Below are 22,855 nucleotides of genomic sequence, written 5' to 3' on the forward strand. Positions count from 1 at the left end.
GAGAGACATCAGACCCAGAGTTTATTGTTATTAATAATGTATGATTACAGACTGCTACAGACTCAGAGATTATGGGAGATATTGATCAGTGTATAGTTGACTGCTCCTAAAGGCTATATATTGATAGTGTATTGGGTCAGTATCGGCTGCATGTACCAGCATGCTTCCTGGCTCCATCCAGGTCTAAGTTATTGATAGGTTATTGATAGTATATTATTGGGTCGGTATCGGTGCTACCATGCTTCCTGGGTCCATCCACATCTAAGTTATTGATTATTATTTATTGATAGTTTATCTGGGGGGAGGGGGGCGGGGGGGGTATCGGTGCTGCCACCATGCTGCCTGGGTCCATCCAGATCACAGGGGAGACCCTGTCCGGGGCAGAGGTCAAGGACATCTGTGACAGCCTGAAGGAACACGGTGTCAGGTAAAACTATACATTCATTAATACAAATGTTTTCTTAAATAACTGAAGTATAAAATCAGACACAAGTAGCATGTGCTTCGTTTTTGTCAGTGAAAATTTTTAGTAGACGAACATTGTTTTCTTCACAATTTTAGACTACTAAATAAATGACCCCTGCCTTCTTTGTCGTGTGTTGTCTTGTGTGCCAGGCTAAATGACCCCTGGTCTTGTGTGTTGTCTTGTGTGCCAGGCTAAATGACCCCTGGTCTTGTGTGTTGTCTTGTGTGCCAGGCTAAATGACCCCTGGTCTTGTGTGCCAGGCTAAATGACCCCTAAAGAAAGTCTAAAGAAAGTCTGGTCTTGTGTGCCAGGCTAAATGACCCCTGGGTCTTGTGTGTTGTCTTGTGTGCCAGGCTAAATGACCCCTGGTCTTGTGTGCCAGGCTAAATGACCCCTGGTCTTGTGTGCCAGGCTAAATGACCCCTGGTCTTGTGTGCCAGGCTAAATGACCCCTGGTCTTGTGTGCCAGACTAAATGACCCCTGGTCTTGTCGGTCTTGTCTTGTTTCCAGGCTGCTGTCGGTGCGCGGCTGCCAGCTGTCGGACCGGGACTTCGGCCGGGTGTGTCGGGGCTTGGCAGAGTGCCAGAGTCTGGTCCAGCTCAACCTCAACCTGGGCGTGGTCAACAACCTCAGCAGGACCAAACAGCTGGCCGACGCCCTACAGGCTAACCGCTCGCTGCAGACCCTGTTGTAGGTTCACTGTTCACTGTTCACTACACACTACAGGCCAACCGCTCCCTGCAGACCCTGTTGTAGGTTCACTGTTCACTGTTCACTGTTCACTACACACTACACACTACACACTACAGGCCAACCGCTCCCTACAGACCCTGTTGTAGGTTCACTGTTCACTGTTCACTGTTCACTACACACTAGTACACACTACACAGTACACACTACACACTACACACTATACCCTACACAGTTATGACTTCTCCTCTATATGTTGTAGTATTTAGATGGTTCTGTTATGACTTCTCCTCTGCATGCTGCAGTGTTTAGATGGTTCTGTTATGACTTCTCCTCTGCATGCTGCAGTGTTTAGATGGTTCTGTTATGACTTCTCCTCTGCATGCTGTAGTGTTTAGATGGTTCTGTTATGACTTCAACTCTGCATGCTGTAGTGTTTAGATGGTTCTGTTATGACTTCTCCTCTGCATGCTGTAGTGTTTAGATGGTTCTGTTATGACTTCTCCTCTGCATGCTGTAGTGTTTAGATGGTTCTGTTATGACTTCTCCTCTGCATGCTGTAGTGTTTAGATGGTTCTGTTATGACTTCTCCTCTGCATGCTGTAGTGTTTAGATGGTTCTGTTATGACTTCAACTCTGCATGCTGTAGTGTTTAGATGGTTCTGTTATGACTTCAACTCTGCATGCTGTAGTGTTTAGATCAGTGGTAACCAACCTTTTCAAGCCCAAGAGCCCATTTTATTCCCAATTGTAAGCCAAGATCTACCACTAAAACGTGTTAGAAAAAACACTTGTTATTTTGCTATTTCTGACAGGCTCAATGCATGTGCACACATCCACACAAAGACTAAAGCTTAAATTAGAATAAATACTTATAGTAAGTTATATTATCAATGTCAAATAATATTAAGACAAATTAGAAATAATTAGTATTAGAAATATTTTGTTTTTCATTTGAATGAATATTCACATTGGCAGATGTTCAAATGACAGGCATAACATGACCATATATATTTGCACAGATATGGTGACATACTCTCAGGGTCAGCCCACCTTTAATGAGACTGCTGTGACTGCACTTTATCTGCAAGCGTTTTGAAATCTGGTTCATATTTAGTGATTGCCAGTCTGAGGGTGTCATTAAGATGTGAGTCAGTCATACGAGTTCTAAACTTGGATTTTATTATTTTCATTTGTGAAAAGGCCATTTCACATAAGTACGTGGAACCAAAGTAGGCATGCAGCTTGAGTGCACACGACACAATCAGCGGATACTTCTCTGCTCACAAGAGACCAAAATTCCTGACCTGCAGGTGACAGTCACTTACTAATCCAATAATCTCCATTTAAATATCTGAAGTTAATGCAAACACATCCTGCATTTTATCGGACAGCAGTTCAATGACAGTAGGCTCAGTAAAGAGGAAAGGGTTTGATACAAAAGCAGCTACTTGACTCATGCGTTGTACTTCAACAAGTTTTCATATTTCATATTTATCATATTTTTTGCTCTATGTGTGCGTGTGTACAGAATTCAAACTGTAGCATTGATTATTGTCACGGACAGAAGTCATTCTTTCCCTTTGCATATGCCCTGGAGTGCACTCGCCTATTAGTTTGCATTGCAGACTGGTATATTCAGAACGCACCCTTAATTAAAAACCAAATGCAGCTGTGTATGTGGCTCTCAGCGTGCGGTGTCCCATATTGACTGGCTGAAGTCTGTTTGAACTGCGCTGTGTCAGAGAAGTAACAGATAGAAGCCGCAAACGTTACCCCCAAACGATACCCCCCCTCACCTCTGTGCTGGAAATATAACGTCTGGGTTTCCGAGGCTACATCCATGCTGACGCAGTGACTGTCCTGTTTCTGGCTAAGCTTTACGCGCAGGGCACATGAACCTCTCCGTCTCCAGTCAGTGCTGGTTGTTGTTTATTTGCATGGCTCAGAAAATGAGTAACAAACTAAAATGAGAACGTTATCGAGTTGTTGGAGGAGGAGGAGGAGGAGGAGAATAATAATGTTATATTTCTTATTGTGTTCTCAGGCCGCTGTGCTGTGCTGCGCTGCTGCTGCGCTGTGTGCCAACCACATCATCATCTTTTCATTTTGACATGATTCACATGAAATAATAATCCTGCACCGCGTGTAGCGTTTGGTTTCATTAACGCGATCGTGACAAAATAGCCTACAGCTGCTGCTGCCAAACATACCAAAGATTGGACAGTGCTACGCAACATGGAAGTAACACTGACTCCAAGCCGTTTATAAATCAGTCAGTGAAGTCAACTTTTCACCGCCGTTTGGTCCCCGTCATCCGTCCGCCCCCCCCCCCCCCCCCCCCTCCCCCGCCCACAATCACAATCAGAAGCGTTTTCAAAGAGACGAGTAGGATATAAAAGCAGCCTGAAAGGCAAGCATTTGCATTCCAATGGGTCTGACACTTCGGGATCGACTTGAAAGGTTCCTGCGAGCTACTGGTAGCTCGCAAACCCCTGGTTGGTTACCCCTGCTATACACTGTCTCTCTCTCTCTCTCTCTCTCTCTCTCTCTGTGTCTCTCTGTCTCTCTCTCTCTCTCTCTCTCTCTCTCTGCAGTCTTCATGGCAGTCCTCTGCTGGACGCTGGTCTGGTCAGTCTCAACGTGTCCCTGTCGTCCCATCCGTCCCTGGTCAGTCTGGACCTGGGGGACTGCATGCTGGGAGACCAGGCCCTGGGTCTGGTCTGTGGGATGCTGCCGCCCGATGGCGCCAAGTCTGGTACGTACTGGGAGACCTGGTCCTGGGTCTGGTCTGTGGTCTGGTACGTACTGGGAGACCAGGCCCTGGGTCTGGTCTGTGGGATGCTGCCGCCCGATGGGGCAAAGTCTGGTACGTACTGGGAGACCTGGACCTGGTCTGTGGTCTGGTCTGTGGTCTGGTAGGTACTGGGAGACCTGGTCCTGGGTCTGGTCTGTGGTCTGGTAGGTGCTGGGAGACCTGGTCCTGGGTCTGGTCTGTGGTCTGGTAGGTACTGGGAGACCTGGTCCTGGGTCTGGTCTGTGGTCTGGTAGGTGCTGGGAGACCTGGTCCTGGGTCTGGTCTGTGGTCTGGTAGGTACTGGGAGACCTGGTCCTGGGTCTGGTCTGATGGTCTGGTAGGTACTGGGAGACCTGGTCCTGGGTCTGGTCTGTGGTCTGGTAGGTACTGGGAGACCTGGTCCTGGGTCTGGTCTGATGGTCTGGTAGGTACTGGGAGACCTGGTCCTGGGTCTGGTCTGTGGTCTGGTAGGTACTGGGAGACCTGGTCCTGGACCTGGTCTGTGGTCTGGTACGTACTGGGAGACCTGGTCCTGGGTCTGGTCTGTGGGATGTTACCGAGCGCCCAACGGAGAGACACACCTGAGTGTTAAATATCAATATAATCTGATGGTGTCGTTGCTATAATATTATACTAACAGGTACTATTAGTACACTAAAGAGCAGGGGACACTATGGGAGACTCTAAGTCTATATAGCAATGATTACCCCCTTATAGCATGTTATGTAGACAGCACTATAATTGCATTGTATGTAGTCATAGCACGTATGTATAGCATAGTATAGTATATATGTATAGTTTATATGTATAGTTTCATTATATAGATATTCCACAGTTACGTTCTTAGCTTACGCATGTTTCATGATAAATGCTTTTATGTGATGTATTCCCATGCTTTTTTGTTCTTGCTTAATGTAAATCGCTCTGGATTAAGAGCGTCTGATAAATGCTTAAATTGTAAATTGTAAATTGTAATGATTACTACCTGAGCTTTAACTAATGCTTCTTCAACCAAAACGTTTAGTTTCAGCCAAACCAACAACCAACCAAAACAGAGCACTTACAGCATCTTTAACACTCGCTGTGGTTCCAGGACGGAGTGTGTGGTCACATCATCTCCTGTTCCTCTGGTCCTCTGGGAGGAACGTTTAGTTCCTCTGGGGAGGAACCGGAGGAGCGTGTGGTCACATCATCTCCTGTTCCTCTGGTCCTCTGGGGAGGAACAGGAGGAGCGTGTGGTCACATCATCTCCTGTTCCTCTGGGGAGGAACGTTTAGTTCCTCTGGGGAGGAACCGGAGGAGCGTGTGGTCACATCATCTCCTGTTTCTCTGGGAGGAACGTTTAGTTCCTCTGGGGAGGAACGTTTCCTCTGGGGAGGAAGGGGAGACACACCAACACACCAACATGGGGAAGCGACGGTCAGCCATGCGCTGCTCTGTGCTTGTGGTTAGGGTTAGGTTAGGGTTTGAGGTATAGGTTGTGGTTATGGTTAGGTTAGGGTTTGAGGTATAGGTTGTCGGTCTAATGACAGTCGGACCAATAGTATGCCTGACCCTCAGCGCTAACAGGCTAACGGTGTGCTAACTCTGTGCTCCAGGGCTCAGGGAGCTGACCCTCAGCGCTAACAGGCTAACGGTGTGCTAACTCTGTGCTAACTCTGTGCTCCAGGGCTCAGGGAGCTGACCCTCAGTGCTAACCCAGGAATCAGCACCAAAGGCTGGGCTCGCCTCTCCATCGCCGTGGCTCACAGCTCCCAGCTCCGAGTGCTCAACCTGGACTACAACCCGCTGGGGGACCAGATAGCGGGGATGCTGGCGGTGGCCGTGGCGTCCAGCAGAACCCTGGAGGTGTTGGACCTGGAGGGGACCGGACTCACCAACCAATCAGCACAGGTATATACACCCCCCAGCAACCACCTGGCAACCAATCAGCACAGGTATATAAGTATAAACCCCCTAACAAACCCTAAAATGTTTTGTAAACACATCCTTGAACGTTGGTGGTAATAACGCGTCCAGGACATGCCTCAGACTTCTCCTCAGGAGGTCAGATCTGAAGCCATTTTATTTGGCGTTAGGAACCCGTTGTGACAGCATGCCCTTGCTGACGTCCACGATACCCCATCTGAAGATATTTAAGGCCCTATTTTGAAAGAAAAACATTTTTGAATAGTTCAACTAGCCGATTTACGCTCACGTGTGGATGTATAGATCAGCCCCCTCAAGGAACCATGAGGGTCCCTGGATCACACCTTTAAATAAATACATAACTAATATAGAGCATATTTGATCAAATTTAGGAGCCAAACTTTTTTGACAGATGAATTTAATTCAAACAGAACACGCGCTACGTCCAACCAGGGAAACTCCCCCCTGTCAGGTGTAAAGGAGCAACTTGGACACTCAGGCATGAAGGAAGCATGAGTTCAAGTCCGTTGCTCTCCCCAGGTTGGCGGAGGGTGTGTAGAGCCCAGGATCACATTAGATGATTGACACAGGGGTGAAAAATGGTTTACAAAAATCGTGGGATAAAAAATATATATAAAAAAAAGAACCGCGCACGCACGACACATGCACATCCACGACATGCATGCGCACATGTGTCCTCTTTTTGGTAATTCAGAATATGGTATGCCTAACAAAGCCCCCCGCCCCCCCCCCCCCCCCCCAGCAGGTCAAATAAAGGCTGAGCAGCAGTATGTTAGTCTGGCCACTAGATGGAACTACTACTACTTAATTTAATTTCAAATCAATTCACTGAGCTTTATTGGTAATGAGACAGCATACAGTTTACAAGTGGAACAAGACAATCAAGTGGTGTAAAACTGTAAAGTAACTACGTACATTTACTCAAGTACTGTACTTAACCCATTCTGACCTGAGATCAGATTCATACGAGGTTTCCACTGGACACACACACTGGTCTGATTAACCCATTCTGACCTGAGATCAGATTCTAAAAATGTCAGTCGTTCTTCGATTTTTCAAAAATAGCAGACCTACAAGCTCGTAGCGCGCCACTCGGTGGCCCCCCCCCCCACACACACACAATGTTAAGTATTGTGTTAATTGTGTTAATTATTTATGTTAATTAGGTGTTCCTGGACATGGTGGAGAACTACCCGACGTGTCTGCGCGTCCTGGTGCTAGCGGAGAACGCCATTGGTCCAGAGCTGCAGCAGCAGATCTCAGACCTGCTGTCCAATGACGGCGAAGAGGAGGAGGGAGCTCCGCCCCACAGCAGCGCCCTGCTGCCAATCAGGGACAAGCAGCACCATCGTCAGCAGCAGCAGCAGCCAATCAGAGACAAGCACCAGCAGCAGGCGGGCCCTCTGCTAGGCCACGCCTCCTCCTGGCTCCCACACAGCAGTAAGGGCTGACTCCTCCCCCTCTCTCTCTTTCCCCAAAACCACTTGGGGAAAGGTTGATGTTTATTGCGAATGCAATGAGCACTTACTATGAGACCTAGCAGATCATGTCTGTCTGTCTGTGTGTCTGTCTGTGTGTCTGTCCCGCTATACGTCCAAATATGGAGTGTGTTGCATCAGCAATCACTCAGCTCCATATATGGGCACAAAAGGGGCCAGGTCCACATATACAGTAACAGCGGGACAGACAGACAGACAGACATGATCTGCAGGGTCTCAGCTGCGTTCGCTTCCCGCATTTGCGCGTCTTACTGGTATAGTGTACCTCTAGACCGGGGGTGCTCACTACTACTTTAAACCCCTTGGGGACAGGTTGATGTTTGTATAGGTTTAGGTTTAGGTTTATTTATTTAGCATAAAGTACAAAAAATAGACAATAACATATCAAAGAAACAAAAACACAAAGCAAGGAAAGGAAGAAGCCAGAAGGCTTATTTTGAATCCTTTCCTGAAGGAAGAGGTCATTGGTTTAAAAGATTACAAGTTCATAAAGAACCGTACATACATCTACAAGTTGTCAAAGGGGGGGGGGGGGCAGCTGTGCAGTAAAGAAATAAAAACACAGACTGCACAAAAAACAGAAATAAACAATACAACAACAAACACACAAAAGAAAATATATAGTGTACCTCTAGACCGGGGGTGCTCACTATTACTTTAAACCACTTGGGGACAGGTTGATGTTTGTAGGGTGTACCTCTAGACCGGGGGTGCTCACTACTACTTTAAACCCCTTGGGGGACAGGTTGATGTTTGTAGGGTGTACCTCTAGACCGGGGGTGCTCACTACTACTTTAAACCCCTTGGGGACAGGTTGATGTCTGTAGGGTGTACCTCTAGACCGGGGGTGCTCACTACTACTTTAAACCCCTTGGGGACAGGTTGATGTCTGTAGGGTGTACCTCTAGACCGGGGGTGCTCACTACTACTTTAAACCCCTTGGGGACAGGTTGATGTTTGTAGGGTGTACCTCTAGACCGGGGGTGCTCACTACTACTTTAAACCCCTTGGGGACAGGTTGATGTTTGTAGGGTGTACCTCTAGACCGGGGGTGCTCACTACTACTTTAAACCCCTTGGGGACAGGTTGATGTTTGTAGGGTGTACCTCTAGACCGGGGTGCTCACTACTACTTTAAACCCCTTGGGGACAGGTTGATGTTTGTAGGGTGTACCTCTAGACCGGGGGTGCTCACTACTACTTTAAACCCCTTGGGGGACAGGTTGATGTTTGTAGGGTGTACCTCTAGACCGGGGGTGCTCACTACTACTTTAAACCCCTTGGGGACAGGTTGATGTTTGTATAGTGTACCTCTAGACCGAGGGTGCTCACTACTACTTTAAACCCCTTGGGGACAGGTTGATGTGTGTATGTTGTACCTCTAGACCGGGGGTGCTCACTACTACTTTAAACCCCTTGGGGACAGGTTGATGTTTGTAGGGTGTACCTCTAGACCGGGGGTGCTCACTACTACTTTAAACCACTTGGGGACAGGTTGATGTTTGTAGGGTGTACCTCTAGACCGGGGGTGCTCACTACTACTTTAAACCCCTTGGGGGCAGGTTGATGTTTGTAGGGTGTACCTCTAGACCGGGGGTGCTCACTACTACTTTAAACCCCTTGGGGACAGGTTGATGTTTGTAGGGTGTACCTCTAGACCGGGGGTGCTCACTACTACTTTAAACCCCTTGGGGACAGGTTGATGTTTGTAGGGTGTACCTCTAGACCGGTTGATGTTTGTATAGGTTTAGGTTTAGGTTTATTTATTTAGCATAAAGTACAAAAAATAGACAATAACATATCAAAGAAACAAAAATACAAAGCAAGGAAAGGAAGAAGCCAGAAGGCTTATTTTGAATCCTTTCCTGAAGGAAGAGGTCATTGGTTTAAAAGATTACAAGTTCATAAAGAACAGTACATACATCTACAAGTTGTCAAAGGGGGGGGGGGGCAGCTGTGCAGTAAAGAAATAAAAACACAGACTGCACAAAAAACTGAAATAAACAATACAACAACAAACACACAAAAGAAAATATATGGTGTACCTCTAGACCGGGGGTGCTCACTACTACTTTAAACCCCTTGGGGACAGGTTGATGTTTGTAGGGTGTACCTCTAGACCGGGGGTGCTCACTACTACTTTAAACCCCTTGGGGACAGGTTGATGTTTGTAGGGTGTACCTCTAGACCGGGGGTGCTCACTACTACTTTAAACCCCTTGGGGACAGGTTGATGTTTGTAGGGTGTACCTCTAGACCGGGGGTGCTCACTACTACTTTAAACCCCTTGGGGGACAGGTTGATGTTTGTAGGGTGTACCTCTAGACCGGGGGTGCTCACTACTACTTTAAACCCCTTGGGGACAGGTTGATGTTTGTAGGGTGTACCTCTAGACCGGGGGTGCTCACTACTACTTTAAACCCCTTGGGGACAGGTTGATGTTTGTAGGGTGTACCTCTAGACCGGGGGTGCTCACTACTACTTTAAACCCCTTGGGGACAGGTTGATGTTTGTAGGGTGTACCTCTAGACCGGGGGTGCTCACTACTACTTTAAACCCCTTGGGGACAGGTTGATGTTTGTAGGGTGTACCTCTAGACCGGGGGTGCTCACTACTACTTTAAAAATGACCAGCTCAACAAGATCTTACACACCGAAACAATTATAATTCCACTGCTGAAAATACTGTAGATTAAAAATGTACCTGGGGGAGGGGGGGGGGGGAGGGGGCTTTGGAATAGCGGCGCTGGCGTTGCGTATCATGTGGCTTAAAGTTCTCAGTCCTGGGGACTGATTTCAGTCCTGAGGATTAGGAATTCTATTAGGGGTTTCCAGGGGGGTCCCCAGGTGGTGGCAACCGGTTCTGGTTCTGAGCTGAACCGGTTCTGGTTCTGAGCTGAACCGGTTCTGGTTCTGAGCTGAACCGGTTCTGGTTCTGAGCTGAACCGTTTCTGGTTCTGAGCTGAACCGGTTCTGGTTCTGAGCTGAACCGGTTCTGGTTCTGAACTGAACCGGTTCTGGTTCTGAGCTGAACCGGTTCTGGTTCTGAGCTGAACCGGTTCTGGTTCTGAGCTGAACCGGTTCTGGTTCTGAGCTGAACCGGTTCTGGTTCTGAGCTGAACCGGTTCTGGTTCTGAGCTGAACCGGTTCTGGTTCTGAACCGGTTCTGGTTCTGAGCTGAACCGGTTCTGGTTCTGAGCTGAACCGGTTCTGGTTCTGAACCGGTTCTGGTTCTGAGCTGAACCGGTTCCCAGCCGGTGGAAAAGGGGACGTGTTGGACAGCTGCGTTTTGACCCTTGACCCCTACTTAACGTCTCCGTTCTCCCGCCCCCTTACAGACTCCGCCCCCAACCACGTGGTCCTGCTGACATCAGGTCTAGGTGAGAGCCTATTGGCTGAGACTGAGATGTGACATCAGGGTCTAGGTGAGAGCCTATTGGCTGAGACTGAGATGTGTGACCCCTCCCTCCCTCCCACACAAACCCGTGGCACGCATACCAACTTCCTAAAGAAAGAAAAGATCACGTTTGATTTGGTTTGAATGAAAAGGTTGATTTATTTATTTTGTTTTTCCTCTTTGTGTGTTTGTTTGTTTGTGTGTTTGTTTGCACTTAGTTGAACTGCAAGATCACGTGATGAATAATTAAAGGTATATTCAGTGATTTCACTCAAAAAACCTTTCATCCAATCAGGATAGAGAGCCAAAAACGAAACCTGAGGTTTTTTGACCCCCAGGGGTTAACTGGGGATAGGGAGGAACTCCTTATATGGTCAGCACACTCTATAGTAGGGAGGAGGATTATCATAACAAAACAAACAAATAAGTGATATTTTAATTAAGTGAAATCACTGAATATACCTTTAAGTTCTGTACGCCAGAGCCCGGCTGATTATTGGGGCCGATACAGCGTTGATTTAGTCGACTATAAAACTATCACGAATTTTCTTTTCGTCAACAACCTTTTTTTTGCTTATTTTCGACGAAAACGAAATCAAAACTAGGCTGTGATGGCTATGAACACTTTGACTGAGTTTAACATATTGTCAATTTATCGTCGACAAACCATAACTAGTCATTTTATATGACAAATAATATTTAACATTGATTATATAATGAACAAACACAAGTACATTTAAAATACACATAAAATGCAGTTTGTTTTTATTTAACCATTTAAACCTAATTCAAACATTTTCAAAAATATCACTATAGGCACGGCCAGTAAATAGTGGTCAGTTATTTTATTTATAATAATAAAATAAGTTTTCAAACACATTAACTGCATAACTGCGGAAAGAAAGTCAAATAGTTCCCGATATATATATATATATATATATATATATATATATATATATATATATATATATATATATATAAAAAACCGCCATATCGGTCAGGCTCTAAAACAGATGGACAGGTGTTGCACCCAATCACCACTTTGCGCTTGCATGATGTAATGTAGCACTCCTCCTATCACAGGCCAAGGTTTGGGCGCAACACGACACACCCTTAACTCTCCTCCTATCACAGGCCAAGGTTTTGGCGCAAAACACGACACACCCTTAACTCACAAAGTGAACTTGTAGGCAATAGTACGGGGGCGTCATTTAGGGTCTCACAGTAGGGGGGGGGGGGCTTAGTGTTCACATTCAACCTCAGATGTACTTATTTTATCTGCATGCGTTCCCCAAGCGACCGGGGGAATGGCCGTGGGTTTGTGTAAGGACGTGCTGTGATTGGCCAGTAGCCACTTTAAATGTTAGTCGCCAGAACACGACGTACTATTCTGTCCGTATCGGCTCGCAACTCCAACGGGAGTCGACTAAGCGAACGATCGTTCCACACGGCAACGCGGCGGTGGTCTAAAACTGTACTTTATCTCCTAGCCTCGGAAAACCCTGCAGGCGTTTTTATTTAGAGGAAGAGAAAAAACGTTATCCCCGACTAATAGCAGGAGGGGGCGGGACTACTAGTAGGAGGGTGCGGGACTACTAGCAGGAGGGGGCGGGACTACTAGTAGGAGGGGGCGGGACTACTAGCAGGAGGGGGCGGGACTACTAGTAGGAGGGGGCGGGGCTAGTATGAGGGGGCGGTACTACTACTAGTAGTAGTGGTAGTAGTGTTTGGATCTGGTCATTATAGGGTGAACATTAAGTCATGGGGTCCGGGGAACCCCTAGGGGTCCTTGAGGGAGTTCCAGGGGGTCCCCAGCTCAATTAGAGATATAGTTAGGGACCCAAATGGACCCTTATTGGTCTGTAACTCAGAGAGTGTACACATTTGTACACTCTCTGAGTAAAATTAATTAAGTGGTTTTACAATATAAATTGGGGTCCCAGAGATAGAAATGCCATGAAATGCAGGGGATCCATGAAATGGATGTTTCGGAATCACTGCTAGAGCTGCTTATCGGGGGTCAAACGGGGGGTCCCGTGGCCTCATAAATGTTGATTTGGGGGGTCCTTCCGTCCTTGAGATGGAAAGGTTTGGGAACCACTGCATTCTGTCTGCTGTCCACCCTGTTGGATCTGGAATGACGCCCCTCTGCAACAACAGTAGATCTGTATACTATGTGTCTTTCTATAGAATCATAATAATAACAATAACAATAATTATTATAATAATAGTATCCAATGAATGTATATGTTCTGCTCTGTTATTCTGTACTGTAAACTGTTACTGTAGGAATAATAACATAATGAATGTACAGTGAGTTCCACTGTGTAATTATGATGTACTGTAAACTGTTACTGTCAGGTCTGCTGTGATGATGATGATGATGATGATGACGTCATGCACATTAAACCTGTTTACACCTTCTTATTAACGCTCTCTGCTCTGTGCTCTGTTCTGATTGGTGCCCCGTGTTCTCTGTGCTCTGTTCTGATTGGTGCCCCGTGTTCTCTGTGCTCTGTCCTGATTGGTTCCCCCCTGTACTCTGTGCTCTGTTCTGATTGGTGCCCCGTGTGCTCTGTTCTGATTGGTGAATGTGAATGTGGAGCGGGGGGGGGGCGTTTTCCTTCTCCCTGATTGGCTCTGTTTCTTATCAGTTCCTTCATGGATCTGATTGGTTGAGGGAAAGAAGCTTTTTTGGCATGAGTCTATTTTGCAATGTAACCTCAGTCCTTAAATTAAACCCTCTATTCTTATAGAAACAGGGTTTAAATTAGACCCTCTATTCTTACAGAAACACAGCTTTGTCGTGACAAATCATGACAATAAACACAATGTTTTGGGCCAAACAAATAATTAGAAAGTAGAAAAGAACGGCAGGTTAAAAACACTTTTTTTGTTGTTTTTCTTCTTATAAATTATTTGATTGGCCCAAAACATTGTGTTCATTGTCATGATTTGTCACGATCCGAGTTGGCTTTGTCCGCGGCGTAACCGTCTTTAAATAAATACTTTAGGAAAAGCCTATGGAGAAAATGAATGGAGAACCATTTCCTGGGCCACTTGTCCTTCTGAAAGGGGGAGGGACTGCGACGCTCTATAGTGGTTACCGTCCTGATGACTACAAACCAGTGACTACAACATGACGTAAGTTACCATCCTGAGGACTACAAACCAGTGACTACAACATGACGTAAGTTACCATCCTGATGACTACAAACCAGTGACTACAACATGACATAAGTTACCATCCTGAGGACTACAAACCAGTGACTACAACATGACGTAAGTTACCATCCTGAGGACTACAAACCAGTGACTACAACATGACGTAAGTTACCATCCTGAGGACTACAAACCAGTGACTACAACATGACGTAAGTTACCATCCTGATGACTACAAACCAGTGACTACAACATGACATAAGTTACCATCCTGAGGACTACAAACCAGTGACTACAACATGACGTAAGTTACCATCCTGAGGACTACAAACCAGTGACTACAACATGACGTAAGTTACCATCCTGATGACTACAAACCAGTGACTACAACATGACATAAGTTACCATCCTGAGGACTACAAACCAGTGACTACAACATGACATAAGTTACCATCCTGAGGACTACAAACCAGTGACTACAGCATGACGTAAGTTACCATCCTGAGGACTACAAACCAGTGACTACAACATGACGTACGTAAGTTACCATCCTGAGGACTACAAACCAGTGACTACAACATGATGTAAGTTACCATCCTGAGGACTACAAACCAGTGACTACAACATGATGTAAGTTACCATCCTGAGGACTACAAACCAGTGACTACAACATGACGTACGTTACCGTCCTGATGACTACAAACCAGTGACTACAACATGACGTAAGTTACCATCCTGAGGACTACAAACCAGTGACTACAACATGACGTAAGTTACCATCCTGAGGACTACAAACCAGTGACTACAACATGACGTACGTAAGGTACCATCCTGACGGTATTCCTCCCAGGCTACTGAGGGCATCTCAAGAGTTAAATTATTGTTAAACATCTGCATCGCTTAATTTACGAGAATGTAGAAGAGTTTCTATTTTGATGTTATCTCTCCTAACGGTACCAACATCAACACCTCACGGAATTGTGGGCAAAATCATATCCATACACTAACAAAACTATTCTCTCGTTTTGGGTCTGAGAGGTTAAATCTCAAACACAGAATACATAATGGAACTTGATATGAACTGGGTTGAAATCCACTGTTTTTTAGAGACATCTGATCCGATGAACACAAGTTCCACCACAGGATAAAAGATGATAAATGTTGTCTCTGTGCGTGCGTGCGTGCGTGCGTGCGTGCGTGCGTGCGTGCGTGCGTGCGTGCGTGCGTGCGTGCGTGCGTGCGTGCGTGCGTGCGTGCGTGCGTGAGTGCGTGAGTGCGTGCCACAGCTCACTGACTGTAACATTAGCTCAGATAAAGCCAGTTATCTTTCCTGCTGATTTCTCTAATTACCTCAGCTGATGAAAACAGTGCTGGTTCCCTCAAGGTATTATCCAAATCATGCTGAACCACTTCAACCCTAGCATAGCCATACTGTATACTGTACATGTCTCCTCCATTTTTTACGTTCTCTGTCTGATGATTTCCTTCTTTTTCATAGAAGTGTATAATACAGTATGTCTTTAAATGTTCCGATGAATTGAAAATGGAGGACCCTGACGTAAACAAGAAGTCTAGAGCTTTTCGGTGTCGTCCTCAAAGTATCAGTTTTCATATTGACTTTTGAAATGTACCCATTCTACTGTGAAATAAAATGTTCAATCAATCAATATCAATCAATCAATTACCGTTTTTGAGTAACTTTTCCGACCCTGCATTTTAACGACACCTTCATGGGGGGTCCCTGCGTGGGACCTTCAGGGGGGTCCCTGTGTGGGACCTTCATGGGGGGTCCCTGCGTGGGACCTTCAGGGGGGTCCCTGCGTGGGACCTTCATGGGGGGTCCCTGCGTGGGAACTTCATGGGGGGTCCCTGCGTGGGACCTTCATGGGGGGTCCCTGCGTGGGACCTTCATGGGGGGTCCCTGTGTGGGACCTTCATGGGGGGTCCCTGCGTGGGACCTTCATGGGGGGTCCCTGTGTGGGACTTTCATGGGGGGTCCCTGTGTGGGACTTTCATGGGGGGTCCCTGTGTGGGACTTTCATGGGGGGTCCTTCATGGGGGGTCCCTGTGTGGGACCTTCATGGGGGGTCCCTGTGTGGGACTTTCATGGGGGGTCCTTCATGGGGGGTCCCTGTGTGGGACCTTCATGGGGGGTCCCTGTGTGGGACCTTCATGGGGGGTCCCTGTGTGGGACTTTCATGGGGGGTCCCTGTGTGGGACTTTCATGGGGGGTCCTTCAAGGGGGGTCCCTGTGTGGGACCTTCATGGGGGGTCCCTGAGGGACAGAATGATTTCAGTCAGACGGGGCACATGGATCTAAAGGACATTGGGATCCTTGCCATGAAGACATTTTAGTAGCCTTACATAATGAGAGAGCTGTAGGGGAGGGAACAGTGTGTGTGTGTGTGTGTTGACATACAACAGTCAGTGTGTGTGTGTGTGTGTGTGTGTGTGCGCGCGCGCGTGCGTGCGTGCGTGTGTGTGTGTGTGTGCGTGAGTGTGTGTATTGACATACAACAGTGTCAGAGTGTGTGTATCAAAGTGTGTTTTGGTGTAAACGTCAGGCTGTAATATGACTCGCTTAGATTGTTACACTCCTACTCATAGGAGGCCTTAAGTATGTTTCACCAGTTTCAATTGAAACGGGCCTCCACCCTCAGGGGGGCCTCCAAGCTCCAACTGAACGTCAGGCGTCAGTCACCCCCCCCCCCCGCCACTCTTGGCCCTCTCTCTCTCTCTCTCTCTCTCTCTCTCTCTCTCACTGCCTTGCTCTCTCCCACAATGTTAATGTTAAGTTAGTAAAGTTACAACTATTTTATGTAAATAACATGGTAAAATCTGCAGCATTGGGAGGTAAAGGGGAGACACTTTCATTGTGAAGGGACGAGAGGATGAGGAAAGGTGTTGTTGCTAATTGTCGAGAGTAATGGCTGCGTGTGATATTGAACAGTCAAACTATTCGTATCAATATATACGGCTCAAAAATCGCGTAAACACAAAAATCGCGTAAACACAAAAATCGCGTAAACACAAAAATTAAGTTGCGTAAAGTTAAGTAATTGAAAATTAAAGTTGCGTAATTGAAAATTAAAGTTGCGTAATTGAAAATTAAAGTCGCGTAATTGAAAATTAAAGTCGCGTAATTGAAAATTAAAGTTGCGTAATTGAAAATTAAAGTTGCGTAATTGAAAATTAAAGTCGCGTAATTGAAAATTAAAGTTGCGTAATTGAAAATTAAAGTCGCGTAATTGAAAATTAAAGTCGCGTAATTGAAAATTAAAGTCACGTAATTGAAAATTATTTGCCAAAATTATTTGCCAAAACCCTAATTTGCCAAAACCCTAATTTGCCAAAACCCTAATTTGCCAAAACCCTAATTTGCCAAAACCCTAATTTGCCAAAACCTTAATTTGCCAAAACCTTAATTTGCCAAAACCCTAATTTGCCAAAATAATTTGCCAAAATAATTTGCCAAAATAATTTGCCAAAATAATTTGCCAAAACCCTAATTTGCCAAAACCCTAATTTGCCAAAACCCTAATTTGCCAAAACCCTAATTTGCCAAAACCCTAATTTGCCAAAATTATTTGCCAAAATTATTTGCCAAAATTATTTGCCAAAATTATTTGTCAAAATTATTTGCCAAAATTATTTGCCAAAATTATTTGCCAAAACCCTAATTTGCCAAAACCCTAATTTGCCAAAATAATTTGCCAAAATAATTTGCCAAAATAATTTGCCAAAACAATTTGCCAAAACAATTTGCCAAAACAATTTACTATTTACTATTTGCCAAATACTAGGAGATGTGACATCATCCCCTTCCCCTATTGGCTCATACTAGGAGATGTGACATCATCCCCTTCCCCTATTGGCTCATACTAGGAGATGTGACATCATCCCCTTCCCCTATTGGCTCATACTAGGAGATGTGACATCATCCCCTTCCCCTATTGGCTCATACTAGGAGATGTGACATCATCCCCTTCCCCTATTGGCTCATACTAGGAGATGTGACATCATCCCCTTCCCCTATTGGCTCATACTAGGAGATGTGACATCATCCCCTTCCCCTATTGGCTCATACTAGGAGATGTGACATCATCCCCTTCCCCTATTGGCTCATACTAGGAGATGTGACATCATCCCCTTCCCCTATTGGCTCATGTAGTGAGAAGAATAGGAGAGATTAGCTAATTGGTCTAAATTTGACAGAAAGTTGACAGCAGTATATTTGATGTTTGGCATTCACTTCTACATGCACGCACGCGCACACACACACACACACACACACGCACACACACACACACACACACACACACACACACACACACACACACACACACACACACACACAGTCATGCTCTGTTTCCTCATCATTGAATGGACACCAGGAGCCTCAAGACACTGGATAATGTTACCCCTTCTCTCTCTCTCTCTCTCTCTCTGTCTCTCTCTCTCTCTGTCTCTCTGTCTCTCTCTCTCTCTCTCTCTCTCTCTCTGTCTCTCTCTCTCTCTCTCTCTCTCTCTCTAACACACTATACAGTCTCTATCTCTCTCTCTCTCTCTCTCTCTCTCTCTCTGTCTCTCTCTCTCTCTCTCTACAGTCTCATAGTCTCTCGACCATGTCTCCCTCTCCCCATGGTTCCATGGCTCATATATAATAATAATGAATAAATTCAGGTCTGAATGATTCAAAGTTATTTTTATAATAACATCGCCCCTCCCATCCTGTCCAGTGTCCACCGCCGTGGTGACGTCAGCACGGGGAGGGGGGGGATTCCTGAGGAGGAGGAGGAGGAGGATTACCCAGAATGCCCCGCGGGTAAAGATGGCGTCAGTGTGTGGAGTAGGAGGAGAGCAGAGCCTCAGCAGATCAACTTTATTATAACACAACATTTACTTATATTAGTCTGTTTTGGTCATATAACCGTTACACGGGAGTTCACGCGCGTAGGGCGTGCGTGTAGGGCTGCGTGCAGTGTGTATGTGTGCGTGTTGTATTTTAAACACACACACAGACAGACAGAACAACAAGCTGTGTGTGAGAGAGAGAGAGAGAGAGAGTGTGAGTGTGTGTGTGTGTGTGTGTGTGTGTGTGTGTGTGTGTGAGTGGGTCTTTTTCTGGGTGTTTGTCCTCCTTTAACAACACGTTTAGTTGTGTTGTGTGTTCGCTGGGTATAAAACCTCCACGCATGAGTCTCTCCTTCAAGGACTGAGTGGGTTTATTTTATTCTCCTATACAGACACAGAGATAAACTAAGTTTATATTGTTGTTGGAAGCGAAGTTATCAGAACTGGAACATCAAAGACGGCGTGGATTCATTTCATCCACCACTACGAGTCACTAAAGAGAATCTAACGGACTTATACCAGCGACCCACAGGTAAGACTATACCGCTGCTGTGTGTGTGTGTGTGTTGTGTGTGTGTGTGTGTGTGTGTGTTTGTGTGTGTGTGTGTGTGTGGTGTGCGGGGCTTGTTGTATTTGTAATTGGTGAGAGAGAGAGAGAGAGAGAGAGAGAGAGAGAGAGAGAGAGAGAGAGAGAGAGAGAGAGAGAGAGAGAGAGAGAGAGAGAGAGAGACGGACGGACGCCTGGAATGTCTACACACACACACACACACACACACACACACGTTTTGACAGATATGGGCCACACATTTCAGGGTAGACTAAAACAATGTGATGTGTCGAGAGAGAGAGAGAGAGAGAGAGAGAGAGAGAGAGGGGATGAAACGAGCTGTGTGTGTGTGTGTGTGTGTGTGTGTGTGTGTGTGTGTGTGTTACTCTGTACAGAAGTGGGGTTTTTCTCATGGCATTGTGGTTGAAATGAAGTGATTTGATTGACACACATATATATATATATATATATATATAGCGTCTGGCTGACTGTTCTATGTAGTAAGATCTGGTTTGTCTGACCATCTACTTGTCAGACAGACAGACAGACAGACAGACAGGCAGACAGACAGACAGACAGACAGACAGACAGACAGACAGACAGACAGACGGGGCCTGTGACTGTCTGACCTGTTCTGACAATGTATACACATAATCCAAATATAATCGATAACCGGTCGACTGGTTGAACTTGTGGTGAAGTTACTGTTTATTTTTTCACGCATCTAATAATCAATATGTAATCAATAACCGGTTGACAGGTGGTCCCCGTTGTGTGTTGAGAGTACAGGAGGTCGTGATGGACAGCTGTCAGTCATCCTCACTTTTATCTTCATCTTTTTTTTTTAAATCTTTTTCATTATTATTATTATTATTATTATTAAGGGCAGTTTTTCCTGCAGTAAAATGCTTTGCCTGGGGGGGGGGGGGGGGTGGGGGGACGACGATGTTAAAAAAAAACATGTTAATGTTAATTTGGGTCCATTTGGTTCCATCTGTACACTCTCAGAGCTACAGACCCATAAGGGTCCATTTGGTTCCATCTGTACACTCTCAGAGCTACAGACCCATAAGGGTCCATTTGGTTCCATCTGTACACTCTCCAGAGTTACAGACCCATAAGGATCCATTTGGTTCCATCTGTACACTCTCAGAGTTACAGACCCATAAGGATCCATTTGGTTCCATCTGTACACTCTCAGAGTTACAGACCCATAAGGATCCATTTGGTTCCATCTGTACACTCTCCAGAGCTACAGACCCATAAGGGTCCATTTGGTTCCATCTGTACACTCTCCAGAGTTACAGACCCATAAGGGTCCATTTGGTTCCATCTGTACACTCTCAGAGTTACAGACCCATAAGGATCCATTTGGTTCCATCTGTACACTCTCCAGAGTTACAGACCCATAAGGATCCATTTGGTTCCATCTGTACACTCTCAGAGTTACAGACCCATAAGGGTCCATTTGGTTCCATCTGTACACTCTCAGAATTACAGACCCATAAGGGTCCATTTGGTTCCAAACTATCATTTAGGCTGGGGACCCCCTGGAACTCCCTCAAGGACCCCTGGGGGTCCCCGGACCCCACTTTGGGAACCACTGCCCTAGGCAACAAAAAAAAAGGTCTGCAGGAATCCCCCGAAGGGTTTCAAATGGTTAATGTATGACCTTGTGTTAATGTATGACCACTTTAAGAAGCTTTATGCAACTTGATATGATCAAATCATGTGGACCTTTTTGGTATAATGTTGGCTGTACATCCTCACTTATATACTGTACATGCTCACGTTACTACTGTAAATGAGATGTTTGCAACATTGACGTCACTTACAGGGTAAAAACTTGAACAATGCATTGTTTCCACATTGTAGAATGTAGAGGCTCTGTGCAAATTACATGCATGAAGTGAGTTTAGCATTGTTTAATGCAATCAGATATAGGACTGTTCTGTGTGGATGTATGGGGCTGTCAATCAGATAGGACTGTTCTGTTTGGATGTATGGGGCTATCAGTCAGATATAGGACTGTTCTGTGTGGATGTATGGGGCTGTCAATCAGATAGGACTTTTCTGTGTGGATGTATGGGGCTGTCAATATGATAGGACTGTTCTGTGTGGATGTATGGGGCTGTCAATCAGATAGGACTTTTCTGTGTGGATGTATGGGGCTGTCAATCAGATAGGACTGTTCTGTGTGGATGTATGGGGCTGTCAATCAGATATAGGACTGTTCTGTGTGGATGTATGGGGCTGTCAATCAGATAGGACTGTTCTGTGTGGATGTATGGGGCTGTCAATCAGATAGGACTTTTCTGTGTGGATGTATGGGGCTGTCAATCAGATAGGACTGTTCTGTTTGGATGTATGGGGCTGTCAATCAAATAGGACTTTTCTGTGTGGATGTATGGGGCTGTCAATCAGATAGGACTTTTCTGTGTGGATGTATGGGGCTATCAGTCAGATAGGACTTTTCTGTGTGGATGTATGGGGCTGTCAATCAGATAGGACTGTTCTGTGTGGATGTATGGGGCTGTCAATCAGATAGGACTTTTCTGTGTGGATGTATGGGGCTGTCAATCAGATAGGACTTTTCTGTTTGGATGTATGGGGCTGTCAATATGATAGGACTTTTCTGTGTGGATGTATGGGGCTGTCAATCAGATAGGACTTTTCTGTGTGGATGTATGGGCTGTCAATCAGATAGGACTTTTCTTGTGGATGTATGGGGCTGTCAATCAGATAGGACTTTTCTGTGTGGATGTATGGGGCTGTCAATCAGATAGGACTTTTCTGTGTGGATGTATGGGCTGTCAATCAGATAGGAATTTTCTTGTGGATGTATGGGGCTGTCAATCAGATAGGACTTTTCTGTTTGGATGTATGGGCTGTCAATCAGACAGGACTTTTCTGTGTGGATGTATGGGGCTGTCAATCAGATAGGACTTTTCTGTGTGGATGTATGGGGCTGTCAATCAGATAGGACTTTTCTGTTTGGATGTATGGGGCTGTCAATCAGATATAGGACTGTTCTGTGTGGATGTATGGGGCTGTCAATCAGATAGGACTTTTCTGTGTGGATGTATGGGCTGTCAATCAGATAGGACTTTTCTGTTTGGATGTATGGGGCTGTCAATCAGATAGGACTTTTCTGTTTGGATGTGTGGGGCTGTCAATCAGATAGGACTTTTCTGTTTGGATGTATGGGGCTGTCAATCAGATAGGACTTTTCTGTGTGGATGTATGGGGCTGTCAATCAGATAGGACTTTTCTGTGTGGATGTATGGGGCTGTCAATCAGATAGGACTTTTCTGTGTGGATGTATGGGGCTGTCAATCAGATAGGACTTTTCTGTGTGGATGTATGGGGCTGTCAATCAGATAGGACTTTTCTGTTTGGATGTATGGGGCTGTCAATCAGATAGGACTTTTCTGTGTGGATGTATGGGGCTATCAGTCAGATAGGACTTTTCTGTGTGGATGTATGGGGCTATCAGTCAGATAGGACTTTTCTGTG

At 45.7% G+C, this 22,855-nt stretch overlaps 2 protein-coding genes across 2 annotated transcripts in view; both read left to right on the forward strand.

Annotated features, from left to right (window-relative positions):
- Positions 1–335: 335 nt before the first annotated feature.
- lrrc73 (leucine rich repeat containing 73) lies at positions 336–10,891 on the forward strand (the record flags this gene model as incomplete). Its single annotated transcript, XM_080781608.1, has 6 exons — positions 336–427; positions 978–1,157; positions 3,755–3,915; positions 5,624–5,847; positions 7,050–7,323; positions 10,718–10,891. 6 exons carry the CDS (start codon positions 336–338, stop codon positions 10,789–10,791), a joined length of 1,005 nt encoding a protein of 334 aa, XP_080637734.1. The 3' UTR covers positions 10,792–10,891.
- Positions 10,892–18,793: 7,902 nt separating this feature from the next.
- tjap1 (tight junction associated protein 1 (peripheral)) overlaps positions 18,794–22,855 on the forward strand; it is a 55,312-nt gene continuing 51,250 nt past the window's right edge. The window contains exon 1 of the mRNA XM_080782085.1: positions 18,794–19,324. The gene's annotated coding sequence lies outside the window, so the exon portion shown is untranslated. The remainder of the gene's footprint in view (positions 19,325–22,855) is intronic.

This window comes from Protomyctophum bolini (genome assembly GCF_963924005.1).
Source record: "Protomyctophum bolini genome assembly, chromosome: 14".
Classification (NCBI taxonomy): domain Eukaryota; kingdom Metazoa; phylum Chordata; class Actinopteri; order Myctophiformes; family Myctophidae; genus Protomyctophum; species Protomyctophum bolini.